Source organism: Lynx rufus, unplaced genomic scaffold, assembly GCF_022079265.1.
Source record: "Lynx rufus isolate CCGP_SWC_20201006 ecotype Redwood Valley unplaced genomic scaffold, mLynRuf1.p SCAF_4, whole genome shotgun sequence".
NCBI lineage: Eukaryota > Metazoa > Chordata > Mammalia > Carnivora > Felidae > Lynx > Lynx rufus.
In genome coordinates this window covers 163,868,335-163,888,084 of record NW_025814856.1, presented here as the reverse complement: position 1 = coordinate 163,888,084, position 19,750 = coordinate 163,868,335, and the positions used below count along the sequence as shown (strand labels likewise).

General features: G+C 40.8%; 1 protein-coding gene across 1 annotated transcript in view; it reads left to right on the top strand.

The window, feature by feature from the left end:
- The first annotated feature begins 242 nt into the window (after nucleotides 1-242).
- LOC124523504 (GTPase IMAP family member 8-like) overlaps nucleotides 243-19,750 on the top strand; it is a 39,152-nt gene continuing 19,644 nt past the window's right edge. Inside the window, 3 exon segments of the mRNA XM_047095267.1 lie at nucleotides 243-323; nucleotides 6,795-7,683; nucleotides 13,742-13,770. Coding sequence (XP_046951223.1) covers nucleotides 6,809-7,683; nucleotides 13,742-13,770 — 904 coding nt within the window. The 5' untranslated portion in view covers nucleotides 243-323; nucleotides 6,795-6,808.

Genomic DNA, 19,750 nt, shown 5'->3' with positions numbered 1-19,750 from the left:
GATTTGGGTCACTTAATAAGGGCCTTTGGTATCCACCACTATAACCCCAAACAACAAATATAGCTTTGGGAATTTTGTGTGATAGCAGGCACATGGAGAAAAAGCTTACACCTTGGTAAAACTAAAGCATTCCCCAAATTATAGGGTAATATTTCTGTTCCTTTAAAGACGAATAGTTTCTTCACTAGGTCCACCCAATCTGAGCTTCCTGCCTCAGAGGTTTATAGGGTGCAAACACTTTTTCCTCTCAGTTAAACAAAAGCACCAGCTCAAACAGCTTCTTTGGAGAACACTCGGGAACTCATCAGCTCATTCGAAAGAAGGTGAGCCTGACCTCAGAGCAATGGAACCATGAGGGGCAGCAGGACATAGGGGTGTGCATGGGTGTGGGTTCTGGTCCTAGAAGGGACCAGGTACTGTGCCAGCAGCCCAGCAATGAGGATGCTGCCACAGGGGTCTCGGTAGAAGGTGGGGTGGGGCTAAGGAGATTGAGTGGCCCATGTCCACATGTCTCCTATTTATCAGGACAAACTTGCTGAACAGCATATCTTCCATCAGTTGTTGTCATGACAGAATGAGTGCTGCCTGACACCCCGTCCATTTCCTTTAGTGGGAAGCTAGTGTCCTCAAGGCAGGTCTTTAGAGCTGGAAGGCAATTTAGAGACCTCTCTGGCCCAAACCCTCTTTTTCCTGAAAGAAAATCTGAATCCTAGGCAGTGTGCGTGTGGTTTTATGAAATTCTCCGGGATACCTAGGTCACAAATGGCACAGGAAGTCTAGAATTCAGCTGACGGTGTCCTTCCCCACATGTAAGAGAGAAATGGTGTGATCGACAGTGTAACAGAGGAGGTACGGAAGGGGTGCCATGGGGAGAGAATGAGCTATTCTATAGAAAACAAATGTGCGTGAAGCCCTTTGGTTGCCTTCCCTAATTCCAGGGTTGCTACCAGTTCATGTTTCTGGACAGAGAATGAACTACCTCCCCTGGCCTCCTATGATCTATTTCTGATCCAATGTAAACAGAAATGTAGAATCAAGGACTTGAGAAGGAACCAGGAAGAGACCAGAGCATGCAAGGGTTATGCATGAGTGTAGAGGTCAGACATACTTTGCATTGGATCCCTTCTCTGCCCAAAGCCCATTAGCGCAGTGACTTTGGGCAACTTTCTCAGCATTGCTGAGCCACATCTATTTCCTCATTTAAAAAATTAGAGTGGGGGCGCCTATCTGGCTCAGTGGGAAGAGCATGGGACTCTTGATCTCAGGGTTGTGAGTTCGAGCCCCACGCTGGGTGTAGAGATTAAATTAATTAATTAATTAATACACTTCAAACATTAGAATACTAAAAATTACTAAATTATTAGAATACTAAAAATTTTATCACACTAATAGTAAATATTTACATATGTATGTCTGGAAGATAAAGGTCATTAAAATAGAGAAAGACAGATACCATATGGTTTCACTCTTATGTGGATCCTGAGAAACTTAACAGGAACCCATGGGAGAGGGGAAGGAAAAAAAAAAAAAAAGAGGTTAGAGTGGGAGAGAGCCAAAGCATAAGAAAGAGACTGTTAAAAACCGAGAACAAACTGAGGGTTGATGGGGGGTGGGAGGGAGGGGAGGGTGGGTGATGGGTATTGAGGAGGGCACCTTTTGGGATGAGCACTGGGTGTTGTATGGAAACCAATTTGTCAATAAATTTCATATATAAAAAAAAATTAAAAAAAAATACCATCAGCAGACTTCAAAAAGCAATTAGAATTTTTAAACAATTACCAGGTGTATTCCAATCCTCAGATTGTCTCATAGATTTTAAAATTGAAATCAGGGGCGCCTGGGTGGCTCAGTCGGTTGAGTGTCCGACTTCGGCTCAGGTCATGATCTCACAGCTTGTGAGTTCGAGCCCCGCGTCGGGCTCTGTGCTGACAGCTCAGAGCCTGGAGCCTGCTTCTGCTTCTGGGTCTCCCTCTCTCTCTGCCCCTAACCCACTCGCATTCTGTCTCTGTCTCTCTGAAAAATAAATAAACATTAAAAAAATTTTTTTAAATAAAATTGAAATCAGCTCCAAATACGGTTCATAAATTGCAATTCTTTCATATCTCTTAAGTTTAATTTGATAAATAAGTTTTCACCTTCCTGTTTCTTTTTGTAAAATGTTTCTGTTTAAGAAACGGTTGGTCCTTTGTCCAAGACATTAAATCCTCAAGATGTCATATGACATGTTCTTCTAGTATCATTGTGTTGTATAAATTTAAATTTAAGGAGAGGCTTGATCAGATTAAGGCTTGCCTGTTTAGTTGTGTGGCAATATTTCATAGGTGCAGTTGTAAACTTCCATCAGAAGGCACCTTATATTTTATTCTGTCTCTTTCTGTAATGTAGCAGACAGTAATGATAGCCTAGAGTAACTTTGTTTCATTAATGGTCGCAAATTATAATATTGTAATTCTATCAATCTTTCTTCATTGATTGGATGGCATAATCCTATAAAAAGAAACTTCCCCTGAATCATACTTTCACTTCCCTAAGGTGTAGTTAATAAGACAAAAGGAATGCTTGATTCTTTTTTGTCCATGTTCAGACTGATGACATCATTCCTAGCATACCCTAAAGAGAACACTTCACTTCTTTAATGATGATGGTATTGTTATGAATTCATGAACTTCAACATATTTGATGAATTTTAATCCGTTGACATTATCATTCTCATTGATACTCAAATTACCTCATCTCTGTCCAGTCAGCCTCTTCACATTGGTTCTGTAGTCATTTCGGTAAGACCCAAATATTTTTTTTTGAAAGTGATCTCTGCACCCAATGTGGGGCTAGAACTCATGAACGTGGGATCAAGAGATGCATACTGTATTGACAGAGCTAGCCAGGCGTCCCACGGTCTGAGTAGTTTTTGACAGCATCGTCACTTTTTAGTGTGACTAGGATAGTGTAGGATCCACTTGCACATTTCTTGGCCCAGAAATGGAATCGGTACCTTCTCCTAAGAGTCCTAATGTTTTTGGTGGGAAATGGCATTTGAAGGGCACAGTATGGGCACTAAGGGTGTTCATTGCCACTGGGCTTGTCCTTGGGCTTCAAAACTACACGTGTGCACAAAAAGCTGAGAATAGGACAGGATTCCTGAAAGCAATTTAAGATTTTCTTGACGTTTTTCCCCCCTATTTGGCCTTACACTATATCCCATTAGGACAATAGCCAATGAAACAACTTTATTTTCAAGTTTCTTGGACCAATTCTTTGTGTGGTTTGTCTATTACACCAAATACTATGTATTGCATTTGCTTTTGATTTTTACTAGTTATCTGAAAATATAGTTTTTGTTTATAATTATGTAAGCTATTTACAGATGTTCTTCACTATCTGCAAGCAGAACGTTCCTATGAAATCTTTTATGAAACAAAATGAGATAAAGGAGAGAAGCAATTACCATCAATGTACATGGAAAAAGGGTGCACATTCCCAGATCTCCCCCAAATAACCTCCCTTATGTGTTTCTGATACTTTTAGACACAACTTGTTAACAGATGCACAAATTCAATTGAGAGAAAGCCCACGTGCTCATCTGGCTCACAGCTCTGGTGGCTGGATGGTGAACCCCTGTGTGAGGTTCCCGGGGAAGGTGATTGGCAGCTGGTGTGGACAATGGCCCACTCGGCCTCTCCATTAGCTCAACTGGCTGTAAAACAAATGTGGAACGCTGTATTCATGTTCAGCTTTTTTTTGTGCAAATGAAAAATCCTCTTTGAATTTATGTCAGCCAGCAACAGCAGGTACACATGTAGGTCTTTCATAAAGGAAAAGAGCTGTAATTCGAACTCTCAAAAAGAAGGAAGTACATGCTTTCAAGACAAATCTATGACATCGAAGTATACTCAAAGTAGTTTCCAGCTTCTACCCTGCCCCCGCCTTATTCCTCCCATTCCTCTGTCAGTAACTTCTTTGGTGACGGTTCAGATGATCTGCCATTGCTTTTTCATGTGCATGAAATATATGTTGTACTTTGTACCTACAGTTCATGTTCCTCCCCATTAGAGAAATGACAGTAAACTAAATATTATTTTCTTCACTTTGCCTTTTTTTTTTTTTTTGCTTTATGAAATATCCTGGAGATCTCTGAATCCCGGAATAGAGAGGTATTTCTTATTCCTTTCTACAGTTGGATAATACATCGCTGTGTGTATGTACCTTGGTTTATTCAATCAGACCCCTACTAGTGGGCATTTGGTAGATTTTTGGTCTTTAAGTATTACAAATAGTGACGCAGAGAATAAACATATGCCTTATCTTTTTCTGTGTTTTTGTCAGTGTAGCTCTGGGACATAAGGAAAGGGAACTTCTTCCTCTGCCCTTCAAGGTCTTCCAGCTGCCCTAAGAATTACATTCACTTGAGGCAGATTAACAAGAGAAAAAAAAGCACTGTGCACAGATGCTTAGTAATGAAACTAAAACCAAGAGAAATGACCAAGGCAGGCAGTTTTTATACTTTTTAGGCAAAGAGACGATGGATCTGTGAGGGATTGACAAAACAAGGAAGACTTAACTTTGGGAGCATCTGTTAGGGAGGAATTCTAAAGAGACTTTGGGCTGGGGTAGTAAATTAGTAGAAAGTAGTAGGCTGTTTATACACTCTTCTTGGCTCTAAACCTCCCATCCCTGGTCATGAGAGTGTCTCTTTACCTCCTGGACAGCAAGGGGTCCTTTTACATGGGAGATTTGTTTCCTGCTTGCAGGGGGACAGAAGAGGGTCTTAGTAATCTTCCCACACAGGATGTGTCTTAAGGTACTTTTATATGAAATAGTCAGTATGCCAAAGTTGCACGTTTAGGGGTGACCTGCCCTTGACCACTACAGGCATAAATCCTAAAATTGGGACTCACAATCCAAGAATAAATGTATATGTAATTTGTGTGATATTCCTAATTTCTCCCCTGTAGGTTTTAGACTGTTTTTCTATTCTCATTAGCCACGGAGAAGAGAACCTGTTTCCTCTAAAATTTACCGACTGATTATAGCAGCAAATCTTTGGACTTTTGCCAAATCTGTAAGTGGAGAAATAGTATCTCAGTGTAATTTAATTTGTTATATTTAGTTTGTTTCTTTTCCTATGTTGGATTTATTTTTCTCTACTTTAAGTGAGTGTTCATATATTTTTACATAGTTGAGGAGCATTGACATTTCTTTTTTTTCTTTGAACTGTTTATTCATATGTCTTGCTCCATTTTCTATCGAGCTATTGGACATTTGTCTCTCTACTTTCAGGTATTCTTTGTATAAGAGGAGAATTAACCCTTTTTTAAAAAAATTCTTTTAAATGTTTATTTATTTTTGAGACAGAGAGAGACAGAGCATGAATGGGGGAGGGGCAGAAAGAGAGGGAGACACAGAATCGGAAGCAGGCTCCAGGCTCTGAGCCATCAACCCAGAGCCCGATGCGGGTCTCGAACTCACGATCCGTGAGATCGTGACCTGAGCTGAAGTCGCACGCTCAACCGACTGAGCCACCCAGGGACTCCGAATTAACCCTTTTTGATATAGTCTGACATTCGTATTTTAATTGTCCGTGGTGTTCGTTGTCTCCCGTTGTCTTTTAGATATTTATGTAGTCAGATGTATGAATCCTTTTCCTTACAATCTTTCAAATCTTAAAAGTAGTTGCCCTGCCCCTAGGTTACAAGGATTTGTCTGAGTTTCTTCTAGTATTTATGTGGATTGCTTTTTAGTGTTTATATTTCTAATGTATTTAGTATGTGAATGGCATGAAGACGTGGGTGCAGTTTGTCTTTTTCTGTGTGGTTTGTAGTTATCCCAATGCTGGTTATTAGTCCATCTGTCTCCCCATTGCTGTGAGATGCTGCCTTATGGAAGATAAATGTAACACGATACAATTGAACTGGATACTCATGAATATAGTAGACCAATGTGGTCTATTTCTGAATTGTCTGTTTTTGTTTTCCGTTCTGTCTCTGTTTACACACATGTCCTACTGCCTTAATTATAGGGGCTAAAATATTTTACTATCTGGTAGAGCTGGCCCTCCCTCATCGTTCTTCGGTTTTTTGACTCTAGAGGCTAATTTTCTTTCTTCATTCATCCAAATGAAATTTATAGTCAACTATTTTAGCTGCAGAAAAAAAAATGGTGACAAATTTTTTAAAATTTATATTTTTATAAAATCACATTAAAGAAGTACCTATTAAAACAGTGTTGAATTTGGGCAAATGTCTGTTCTGCATCAAGGTATTTTTCTTCTTAAATCTACTAAAGGGGATGTGTTGTAGCAATCCATTTTCTCATATTGAACCACCCTACTATTTCTGAAATAAATCACCTTTAATTGTGGGGTATTAGTTTTTAGTGTCTGACAATTTATTTGGGACTTTGGCATTAGTATTCACAAATGAGACATGTCTGTAGCTTTATTTATTGGTGAAATCTTTGTTAGCCTTTGGGATCAATATCATACTTATGTCATAGAAAGAACTGGAAAGACTTCCTTCTGTTTTAAGTCATCAGGAATAGTTTAAGAAAGGTTTAAGTGAGATCCCCATGAAACCATCTGGACCTGGTACTCTTTTGTAGGGGAACTCTTTAACTACTTTATTGTTTCTTCCATGGTGCTTGAATTGTTTCATCTTTTTGTCTTTATGGGACCAACGTGGGTAGTACACTACTGCAGGTTTTCATGGAGAAACACAAGGGAGATAAGAGGAATATGATGGTTTCCACTTAACTTCGTTGACTCTTTTTCTTCTCCTTCTCTTTTTTACACCCCACAGCCACTGGTAGTGACATGGCAGACCCTCAGGACAACACTCTGAGGATTGTTTTGGTGGGGAAAAGTGGAAGTGGGAAGAGCGCAATGGCCAACACCATCCTGGGGAGTAGAGTCTTTGAGTCTAGAGTTGGTCCCTATACTGTCACCGCCAAGTGTCAAAAAGCATCCAAGGAATGGAAGGGGAGGAAACTTGTTGTTGTTGACACCCCAGGGCTCTTTGACACCAAGGAGACCCTGGATACCACGTGCAGGGAAATCAGCCAGTGTGTCCTCTACTCCTGCCCTGGGCCCCACGCCATCATCTTGGTCCTCCAGGTGGGCCTCTACAGGGAAGAAGAGCAGAAGACCGTGGCATTGATCAAGGCTGTGTTTGGGAAGCCAGCCTTGAAGCACATGATCGTGTTGTTCACTCGCAAAGATGACTTGGAGGAGAAGAGCCTGAGTGACTTCTTGGCAGATTCAGATGTGAAGCTAAGAAACATCATCAGCGAGTGTGGGAACCACTACTGTGCCTTCAACAACAGAGCCTCAGAGGCCGAGAAGGAAGCTCAAGTGCAGGAGCTGGTGGAGCTGATAGAGAAGATGGTGCAGAGCAACGGAGGGTCTTACTTTACCGATGCCATTTACGAGGACACAGAGAAGAGGCTGAAGCAACTGAAAGAAGACCTGAAGAAGATCTACACAGATCAATTAAATAATGAAATTAAACTAGTAGAAAAGGAATATGCTCATAAATCACAGGAAGAACAGGAGGAAAAAATAAAATTGCTAAAGATGAAGTATGCTGAACAAATAAAAAATATCGGGGAAGAAGCTGAGAAGGGATTATTTAGAGATGGTTCAAATGGGATTATGAACGTGCTTTCAAAAATATGGGATATGTTTTGGTAGTAAAGACCATTTCATTTTTTCTTCTGAATTTACGATGATTTGCGCTAGTGGTAGATTGTAGTTTCCATAGATAGCTGTGAGAGTAGCTTCTACTTATTCTTCCTATAACCTGACCCTGTTACTCCTGCCACTGAGTTACAGGGCCTGTGTCCTCTACCTTGGAACTGGGCAGATCTGGGACCGTTTCAATTAATAGCAGATGGTTGAAGCAGCACCTTGTGACTCTAAGGTTACATATGGGCAATGCTTCCTTGCCCTTGGACCTTGACTGTCATGTTGTGAGAAAGCCCAGGCTGCCTCTTGAGAGGCCCCCATGCAGAGGGCCTGAAGTCACTGGCCCACTTCCCAGCTCACCTTTCATTTGTGACTCAGACCAACTTGCCTGCCATGCAAGTGAGGCAACACAGAAGCGTGCCCTGCGGTTGCCCCGCCATCTCAGACGAAGTTGCAGAAAGCAAAGATGAGGCATTCCCATTGAGTCCTGCCCAAATTGCAGCTTTATGAGAACAAATAAATGATGGTTTTTGTTTTTAACCACTGAGATTCAGAATGGTTTGTTATGCAGTGAGAACTAACCAGAATGAAGCCTCTTCCCAGCTCTCAGTCTCCAGTGCCTCCCCTTCTCACCTGTCCCTCTTCACACAAAGTTGGCATAATCAGGCAATGGCATATAGAGTTCAAAGACTCAGGAAAATTCAAATCAGAAATCCTGCACATGTTAAGTGTCTGAACCACTGGTCACATTTGTCATTGCACAGCCTGGCCACATGTACTATGTTAGGGAGGTATTGGGTTTCTCTGGAAAGATTGTTCTGTGGTTCATGGAGACCTGAAAGTCACAGGATTCTCTTATTGTGTTTCTCTCTTTTCTTTTTTAGGGACCTTCGTAACTTAAAATGTCTCCAATTGTATCTGAAAAATCCCATCTGGGCCACATAGTTTTCATTTGCCTCTGCAGAATCACACTTCACCCTAGCTCATTGCCCCCTGAGGCTGATCTAGTTGCACTACATCGGTGGGATCTCTTGCTCTCTGTCTTCTGCCTGGCTTGCCTATGGGAAGTCCAAATCAGAGGCCCTGTGGAAGTAGAAAAGCAAGGCTGGGGTATCCATTCTCCCACATCTATCTCTGCATGGCCATCTCTGACTAACTGCAACCCTACGCCAAAGGTCACAGCTCCTGCCTTGGTGGCCTTTCTACCCAACTCTTCTTCTGCATTCCAGTCTTTGTTCACCCCTTCAGGTGGGACTCAATTTTCTTATCGATACTATCAACGTCCCTGTGGTTTCCAAATTCCCTGTGTCCACAGTTTGTAAGAGGCCCCTTCTCTACACTTTCTCCAAGTACCTAATGAGAGCAGACTATCTTTTTCCTGTGAGAACCTGATTGATAAATCTTATGGTACCCAGTTCTCCTTCAGAGCATCTTTATTGTTGTTGATGGTTTTACATTCCCTCTAGTGCTTGTTTTCTGACACCAGAAAAATCTCTCCTTACCCTTCCCTACTGTGACATTTGCAGTAAGTAGATGAAAGTTTCTGTCTTGCTAAAATAATAGAGAAACTTCAAAGTTAGATGGGTGACTCTCAGTCACTCACAAAGATTGCAGACATCCAAAATCCAAATTATTAAAATTTTTATTCGTCCTTTGTTTTGTCTGTGAACATGACTGAGAGTACTTACCATATCAGTGACTTTTTGGGAGACGGATTAGAGATTAAGTCTGGAAAATTTAAGATTCTACATACACGCTCATTCTAAGATTCATCACAAGTATTCAGAATGCAGTAAAAACACAGAAGAAAAATCCTCTCATGAGAAAACATGTGTCAAATGACTAAGTGAGACCAAAGTACGCTTTGCCATCATGCAGTTCTTATGTTCAAAAGTACTTCCTTGTAAGTGACTCATGTGTGTGATAGTATGTCTAAAGAGCAAAGTATTCCTGCCCTGTCCTTTTTCATTTCAGAGTCGTTTAAAAGATATTTTCCCCCAGAGATATGCAGAAGCATTCTTAATACAATTAACCTGTGTTCAGGCCATTTGAATGTGCAGCTTATGTAAGCTGATTTCTTTTCTCCCAACCTTAGATTCTTTTTTGGAAGGTAAGTCATAACCAGAGAAAAAACGAGTAAATCAAATAAATCATTATCTCTTCACTTGACAATTGAAATATTGCTCACTCACTTCTTTTAACATATTTTATATTCCAGTTCTCTCTGAATGTGGTTCTATTTCAGTGCTGGAGACTGCGGAATTTCCAGCGTTTAATGTGTGCATGATCCCTGTTGTTGAAATATGTGATAGTCATGACTCATGATGGGGAATTTACACTAGGATTTATAGAGGAAGACCTGAGAAAAGATTTAGCGTATGAAGTCTACTGTGAAGGATGTGTAGGATGTGTCCATGCGGGTGATGGGTACGATGGTCATGCTTCTATTCAGAAACAGGAAAGTTCAGGGTGACAGGTAAGATTTTCAGGGGAAGGATAGAGTCAGGAGCAACAGTGTTCAGTTAGGTTTGGGACAAGTTGAATATCAGATGTCATAGTTAGGGTCCAATGTAAATGACCTGCATTAACTTGAAATCTGGGTCAGAAGGCTATATGAAAGGCTCGGGGTAACATAAATATCTCCCTTAATATCTGTTGAATCTTTACTAATTGCCAATACCCCGCAGTCCAAAGCTATATGCTAGAAGATCCATATAGGATGCCCAAAGGAAGAAGGAAGAACCAGTTTTGTGAGGTTTAGTCCTTCAACTAATTTGATAGATATTTGAAGGGGTCAAGAGGAAAGGACCTTTTCTGTTAGGTTTTAGCATTTAAGTAATCTCTACACCCAACATGGGGCTCCAACTCATGACCATGAGATCAAGGGTCGCATGCTCTTCCAAATGATCCAGCCAGGCATCCCAAGAGGAAAGGGCTTTTTAAATGAGAACATTTAATTTATAGGGACAATGACAAATTAGTATTGGTCAATTCTTGGAGTTCATCTGTGGCAGAATCGTCTCTCCAGGGCAGAAGGTGGCCCAGGTGTAACCGTATGACTATATAAGGGAGGCCCCACAGGGAGTCGTCTCTGTGTGCCATGTCCAGAGAGATGGAGGTTCTCTCTCTCCTGAAACCTAGTGAGGCGGCCTCTGGAGTTTGATACTGCCAGAGGGGTGTGGGCAGTGTACATTAAGAGACTTGTTGTGTGTCCTTCAGAGTTTGGCTTTGCTGCCTGGTGGTCATGGGATACATGAAGGTTGTTGCTTTGCTCTGTGGAGGGAGCAGAATACCCATGGTGGTGGAGGTCTTGGACGCAGTCAGAACTTTCACTAACATGGGGGCAAAAGTATGTGTTCTTCATATATCACATGGGGCCACATGGGAGGGAGGCACCCAAAGCCAGTTTGAAGGGGACTTGCCCAGGGGCCCAGCAGGGATCCCAGAGGCTTGTATGTGCATTAGAGTTCTGGAAGTCTGGCACTAGGAGCAGATGTTGAAGCAAGTGATGGGAGCGGAGACAGTGGCCTTCTGTTGGGCTTATGATTTCAGATTCCCAGAGGAGACTCTGAAGGCTATTAACAGTGTTCCATGGGGAAAGGAGCCACTAAGAATGCTGCTACTGTCCCCCTACCAAGGCCAGACTACACTTGACTCATCTTCAGTGTTTCTGCCTCTCTCCTCCAGCCCTTGAAGAATCAGAGCCAAGGCAAGGACAGGAGGAGAATGGCAGCATGGGGAGAGCTCTAAGCAGCCCTGTCTACACTGCAGGTTCCTCTCTGTGTATATATATATACAAAACTTTGTATTGTCAAGTTAGCTATATATATATATATATATATATATATATACACACATATATATATATATATATATATTGTCAAGTTAGCTATATATATATATATATACACATATATAGCTAACTTGACAATATATATATATATATATGTGTATATATATATATATATATATATATATATATAGCTAACTTGACAATTTATTGTCAATAAATTGTCAAGTTAGCTAACATACAGTGTATACAGTGTCCTCTTGGTTTTGGGGGCAGATTCCTATGATTCGTCACTTACATACAGCATCCAGTGCTCATCCCAACAAGTGCCTTCCTCATTACCCATCACCCATTTTCCCCCCTCCCCCACCCCCATCAACCCTCAGTTCGTTCTCTGTATTTAAGAGTCTCTTATGGTTTGCCTCCCCCTCTGGTTGAAATTATTTCTTCCCTTCCCTTCCCCCATGGTCTTTTGTTAAGTTTCCTAAGCTCCACATATGAGTGAAAACATATGACATCTGTCTTTCTCTGACTGACTTATTTCACTTAGCATAATACCCTCCAGTTCCATCCATGTTGTTGCAAAAGGCAGGATTTCATTCTTTCTCATTGCCAAGTAGTATTCCATTGTATATATAAACCACATCTTTATCCATTCTTCTGTTGATGGACATTTGGGCTCTTTCCATAATTTGGCTATTGTTGAAAGTGCTACTATATATATTGGGGTACATGTTCCCCTGTGAATCAGCCCTCCTGTATCCTTTGGATAAATTCTTAGTAGTGCTATTGCTGGGTGGTAGGGATGTTCCATTTTAATTTTTTGAGGAACCTCCATAATGTTTTCCAGAGCGGCTGCACCAGTTTGCATTCCCACCAACAGTCAAGAGAGTTACCGTTTCTCCACATCCTCGCCAACATCTTTTGTTTCCTGAGTTGTTAATTTTAGCCACTCTGACCGGTGTAAGGTGCCATCTCAATGTGGTTTTGATTTGTATTTCCCTGATGATGAGTGACGTTGAACATCTTTGCATGTGTCTGTTGGCCATTTGGATGTCTTTTTTGGAAAAGTGTCTATTCATGTTGTCTGCCCATTTCTTCACTGGGTTATTTGTTTTTGGGGTGTTGAGGTTGGTAAGTTCTTTATAGATTTTGGAAACTAACCCTTTATTTGTTTTTTTTTTTTTTAGTTTAATTATTGACTTAACTTTCTTTTTTTTTTTTATATGAAGTTTATTGACAAATTGGTTTCCATACAACACCCAGTGCTCATCCCAAAAGGTGCCCTCCTCAATACCCATCACTAACCCTTTATTTGATATGTCATTTTTAAATATCTTCTCCCATTGCATTGGTTGCCTTTTTGTTTTGTTGATTGTTTCCTTTGCAGTGCAGAATCTTTTTATCTTGATGAGGTCCCAAGAGTTCATTTTTTCTTTTATTTCCCTTGCCTTCGGAGATGGGTCGAGCAAGAAATTGCTGGGGCTCAGGTCAAAGAGGTTATTGCCTGTTTTCTCCTCTAGGGTTTTAATGGTTTTCTCTCTCACATTTAGGTCTTTCATCAATTTTGAGTTTAATTTTGTGTATGGTGTAAGAAAGTAGTCTGTTGCTTCATTATTGGTATATAGAAAGGCAATTGATTTCTGTACATTGATTGTGTATCCTGTGACTTTGCTGAATTCATGTATCAGTTCTAGCAGCTTTTTGGTGGAGTCTTTCAGGTTTTCCATGTAGAGTATCATGTCATCTGCGGAACGTGAAAGTTTGACTTCTTCGCCAATTTGGATGCCTTTTATTTCATTTTGTTGTCTGCTTGCTGAGGCTAGGACTTCCAACAGGATGTTAAACCACAGCCATGAGAGTGGACATCCCTGCCATGTTCCTAATGTTGGGGGAAAGCTCTTACTTTGTTTCCACGAGGATGGTATTAGCTGTGGGCTTTTAATATATGGCTCTTATGAAGTTAAGGTAGGTTCCTTCTATCCCGACTTTCTTGAGGGCTTTTATTAAGAAAGGATGCTATATTTTGTCAAATGCTTTTTCTGCATCTATTGACAGGATCATATGGTTCTTATCCTTTCTTCTATTAATGTGATGTATCACTTTAATTGATTTGAGAATATTGAACCAGCCATGCAGCCCAGAAATGAATCCCACTTAATCGTGGTGAATAATTCTTTTGAGATACTGTTGAATTTGATTTGCTAGTATTTTGTTGGGAATTTTTGCATTTATGTTAATCAGGGATATTGGTCTGTAATTCTCCTTTTTAGTGGGGTCTCGGTCCGGTTTGGGAAACAAGGTAATGGTGGCTTCACAGAATGAGTCCGGAAGCTTTCTTCCATGTCTATTTTTTGGAACAGACTGAGAAGGATGAGTATTAACTCTGTTTTAAATGTCTGGTAGAATTCCCCTAGGAAGCCATATGGCCCAGGACTCTTACCTGTTGTTAGATTTTTGATAACTGATTCAATTTCTTCACTGGGTATGTGTGTGTTCAAATTTTCTATTTCTTCCTGTTTGAGTTGTGGTAGCGTGTGGGTGTCTAGAAATTTGTCCATTTCCTCTAGGTTGTCCAGTTTGTTGGCATGTAATTTTTCATAGTATTCCCTGATAATTGTATTTCTGTGATGTTGGTTGTGATCTGTCCACTTTTATTTGTGATTTTTATCTATTTGGGTCCCCTCTCTTTTCTTTTTGAGAAGTCCGACTAGGGGTTTATCAATTTTGTTTGTCTTTCAGAAAAGAAAAAAAAACTAGTGATTAGATTCATTGATCTGTTCTACTGTATTTTTTTGGTGGGGGGGGTCTATATTTTTTATTTCTGCTCTAATCTTTGTTATTTCTCTTCTTCTGCTGTTCTGCTGGCTTTGGGGTTTCTTTGCTGTTCTGCTACTACTTCCTTTAGATGTGCTATTAGATTTTGTATTTGGGATTTTTCTTATTTCTTGAGATAGGCCTGGATTGCAATGTATTTTCCTCTTAGAACTGCCTTTGCTGCATCCCAAAGGATTCGGACTGTCATGTTTTCATTTTCACTTGCTTCCATATACGTTTTAATTTCTTCTGTAAGTGCCTGGTTGACCCATTTATTCTTTAGTAGGATGTTCTTTAACCTCCATGCATTTGGAGGCTTTCCAAATTTTTTCTTGTGGTTGACTTCAAGTTTCATAGCATTTTTGTCTGAAAATATGCAGGGTATGATCTCGGTTCTTTTATATTTGTTGAGGGCTGTTTTGTGACCTAGGATGTGATCTATTTTGGAGAATGTTCCATGTGCACTCGAAAAGAATTCTGCTGCTTTTGGGTGAAAAGTTCTGGATATATCTGTCAAGCCCATCTGGTCCACTGTATCATTCAAAGCCATTGTTTCTTCATTGAATTTTTTTGCCCAGATGATCTGTCCATTATTGTAAGTGGAGAATTAAAGTTCCCTCCAATTACAGAATTTCTATTGATAAGATCACTTATGTTTGTGATTAACTGATTTATGTATTTGGGTGCAATCAAGTTGGGAGCATAAACATTTACAATTGTTAGCTCTTCTTCATGTATAGAGCCTGTAATTATGATATATTGCCCTTCTTCATGTCTTGTTACAGCCTTTAGATTAAAATCTAGTTCGTGTGATATAAGTATGGGTACCCCAGCTTTCTTTTGACTTCCAGTGGTATGATAGATGGTTTCCATCCCCTCACTTTCAATCTGAATGTGTCCGCAGGTCTAAAATGGACCTCTTGTAGACAGTATATAGATGGATCTTGGTTTTGTTTTATCCATTCTGATATGTTATGTGTTTGATTGGGGCATTTAGTCCATTTACATTCAGAGTGATTATTGAAAGATATGGATTTAGTGACATTGTGTTACCTGTAGTTTTCATGCTTGTGGTGATGTCTCTGGTCCTTTGTAGTCTTTGCAGCATTCCACTCAGAGAGTCCCCCTAAGGATCTCTTGCAGAAACTTGTTTAGTGTTCATGAATTCCTTCAGGTTTTGTTTGTCTGGGAAAGCCTTTATCTTTCCTTCTATCCTGAATGACAGCCTTGCTGGATAAAGGATTCTTGGCTGCATATTTTTCCTATTCAGCACACTGAATATTTCCTGCCACTCCCTTCTTGCCTGCCAAGTTTCAGTGGATAGGTCTGCTTCTACCTTTATGTGTCTACTCTTGTAGGTTAAGGCCCGTTTGTCCCTGGGTGCTTTCAGAATTTTCTCCTTATCTTTGTATTTTGCCAGTTTCCCTATGATATTCTGTGGAGAAGATCTATTCTTGTTAAATCTGAAAGGAGTTCTCTTTGTTTCCTGGATGTGGATGTCCATTTCCTTCCCCAGATAAGGGAAGTTCACAGCTATAATTTGTTCAAGTAAACCTTCTTCCCTTTTTCTCTCTCTTTTCTTCTTCTTCTTCTGGAACTCTTATGATATGGATATTCTTATGTTTCATTGAATCTCCTCGTTCTCTATTTCTCCCCTCAGGGTCTAGTATGTTCTTATCTCTCTTTTTCTTGGCTTCATCATTTTCCATAATTTTGTCTTCTATTTCACTTAATCTACCCTTTGTCTCCTTAATCCTTGCTGTCACTGCATCTGGTTTATTTTGCACCTCATTTACAGCATCTCTTAATTCGTTGTGACTATTTCTTAGTTCCTTGATCTCTGTGGCAATAGATTCTCTTCTGTCTTCTATGCTTCTTTCAAGGCCAGTAATATGACTATTATTCTAAATTCTTGCTCAGTTATATTGCTTATATCTGTTTTGAGCAATTCTCTAGCTGTCATTTCCTCCTGGAGTTTCTTTTGACGAGAATTCTTCCGTTTCATCATTTTGCCTAGTTTTCTGTCCCTTATGTGTTTTAATAGCTTCTTATGGGTCTTGCCCAGTTCTGGCGTACTGTCACTCCAGGGTATGGTCACAAAGGGCCTCTGCATGGCGGGGGTTCCTGCAGTGTCCTTTGTCCTTGGAATGGCTATTTGCCTTCTTCCCGCAGTACTCAAGGGAGGGGATTGCTCTCTCCTCCTGTGCTTGGGAGCTGACTACAGAGCTTGGGGTGGCTCCCCTCCTCCCCAGGTACACAAAGAGGCCGGAGAAAGCCCTTTAGTTAAAAATTGGTTCTTTCTCCATTTTGTCTGTTCCCAACCCATGTTTTTTTCTCTTGTCCAAATACAACCTTCCACTTCTGCAACCTCTCTTTCGCTTTCTTTTGTCTTTCTGCAGAAGGGGATCCCTCCCCTCCTTTCCTGCGCTGCCTTTTTTATCTCTCCCAGTTTGAAATCATGCATCTATGGCCCATCACATTGTCCTCATGGGCCCCTGGAGATGTTTCTGTCACTCTGTAGCCTGGATTCCTGGAATTTCAAGCCTTCTTGCCTCAAAACTTCTGAGTTTGAGGGACGAGGGAACTTCAGATTCCCTTACTTCTCTGTCATGTTAACTCCTTCTGAAATTTTTTTCAAGCGTTTATTTACTTGTGTGTGAGAGAGAGAGAGAGCATGTGCAGGATTGGGGCAGAGAGAGAGTGAGACACAGAATCTGAAGCAGTCTCCAGGCTCCAAACTGTCAGCACACAGCCCAACGTGGGGCTCAAACCCATGGACCTCGAGATCATGACCTGAGCTGAAGTCAGACGCTCAGCTGACTGACTCACCCAGGCGCCCCACCCCTCAGTTAAATTGAGAGTGTGATTATTACACTAGATATTTGAGTACATGAATGTGACCAATAGTGATTGGAGAGGTTTTTGCTTAAGGCAGAACCTGTGTAAGGTTTCCTTCAGGTGGCATGGATGGAGCCAGTGTGAAGGGCTGATGGGAGGAAAGAATAAGTGTCTTCTCTCCCTGTCCTTGTGACATCCCTCTTATTTAATCACATAGTTGCACATAAGAGGACTTTGATGGAGAGGAGATTCCAGTAGAGAAGAACTCCAAGATCTTGCCAATCCTAATTCCTGTAACTGAGGTGTGTGTTTCCTATGAGTGTAGCACTGGGAATCCAGGTGACAGGCACTTTGCCCGTGCAGAGAACTGACAGGAAGTTTCCACATCCCACCAGGGAGGGACATTTATGTGTAAATCACAGAGAATTTAGAGATTCAGAGAGGTGGAGTAGGGCCTCCAATATCTCAGGTGGGTCAGGGTCCCTCTGGGCCCTGGGCCTTACTTATTCAAGGTCAATCAGACCCAAGACTTGACCAGCTAAAAATCTGTGCCAAGGAGTGTCCACATGCTTGAGTCCGAGGAGAGGACAGGCGGTCAAGAGCACAGCAGGGAATGGACATGATCTTTACATCTATGTGGGTGACTTTGCCAGCAAGCTTGTGGCATGGCTGGGACTATATTTCTGAGTACACTTAGAAACCACAACTTGGCCTTTTGAGAGTGAATTTCATTTTTGACAGTCTCAATCTGGTAAATAGGGAGAGTGACCAAAGAATGCTAGTGGTTGGAAGCAAAAAGAAGCTAGACATTAGAGACTTGTCTTCCATTGTCACCTTTAACTCTGAAGACGACTCTGCTGAGAGAGTTTCAGAGACTTTGTGAGTGATGAGCCCTGAAGATGCATGTTCCAGAGCCAGCGATCATTTGCCAAAGTGCTGTGTACATAGTCCATGAACAACAACCCAGAGTGCATTTGTAATCATTTGTGAATGTGGATGTAAGGTTGCATAATTTCTGGCATGTTTTTAAATCAGTGGTCTCAGTTTATTTTATTTTATTTATTTATTTTCAGCATCGTCTATGTTTATAAACAAAAATACAAAATGGAATATCTGAGGCAATTGTTCTGAAGTTCTTACTTCCTGTTAAGAAGTATCTTGATTATCTGAAATTCTTCCTAAGTTGGACTGCATTCTCTGGGGTTTGGGGTCAACAATGACCATGTTGCAGAAGGTGGCATTGATGGTAAGAAAACCTTCTCCTTAAGGACCTGAAACTCTGAATCTAGGTCTGGCCACTCAAATGTTCACATCAGGAACAGTTTGCTGTGCATAGTGTGCAGAGCACATAAATGGTGCCTAAGGGACAGGGGCAGGTGAGCGGTGCATGAAGAACTATTGTGGCTGACAGATACATTCGCTATCTTGCTTGTTATGATGGTTTCACTGGTGTATACATACTTTAATTATGTAAAAAATGTTTGTATTTTCTATTTTAAATTGGACTGTCTTTGTATTAATGAATTTTCAGAGTTCTTGACACATTCTATTCTTTGTCAGATCTTTATCAAGTATATACACAAGTTCTTTCTTTATCTGATATGTGACTCACAAACATTTTCTCCCAGTTTGTAGATTGCTCTCTCTGCCCTTTCCTGCTCACACTCTCTATCTCTCCCTCTCTCTCTCAAAATAAATGATTAACTTTGAAAAATCATGTAAATCTACCACAACTGATTATCCTAATTGCATCCAATTGTACCAAAATGCTACAGGCTTCCACTGCAGAGCTGGGTTGGGGGTATGGACCTTGCACCTCAGCCTTGTGTGCTGTGAGGTCCTCACAACCCTATGTCACCGGAAGACAAAAACAGGAGATGCAGCAGGAAATGGTTGTGGTGAAGACACGAAAGAAGTGTGGCTGTGCACCGGTAAATTGACAACAACCGTTCTTGTTCTTGTGAGAAAGTTCTGGGAACTGGGCCAATGTGGATTGTAGACTACAGACTTCCTGGGGACTGAGCTGTGAGGTGCACAGGAATCATCCTTTCTTCTCTTTACTATGTCATTTCTAATAAAGTGTCACAGATATTTTCAAATTCATGAGAGGGAGGACATGGGTTGAAAAAAGGTGTCAAATTATAAAACAGAGACAAGAAATGCATAAAGAAGCAGACATTGTCAAAAGCAAACTGCAAAACCTTTGAGGCTTTGAGCTCCCAAAGATGCAGAAATAGACTCCATCTGTGGATGAGAAAAGATACAAATTCATATCATAACGGGACACGGACACAGGTAGGATGAGAGCTTGTAGCCAGTTTTAGATGATTGTAAATCATGTTGGGGCACCCGGGTGGCTCAGTGCGTTAGACGTCTTGATTTTAAAGTTAGACTCATGATTTTGGCCTAGGTGATGATCTGATGGGTTGTGAGTTCAAGCCCTGTGTTGGGCTCTGCACCGACAGCCTGGAGACTGTTTGAGATTCTTTCTCTCCCTCTCTCTGCCCCTTCCTGCTCATGCTCTCTCTCTCTCTCCCTCTCTCTCTCTCTCTCAAAATAAATGAATAAACTTTAAAAAAATGATGTAAATCTACCATGATGGATTATCCTAAATGCATCCAATTGTA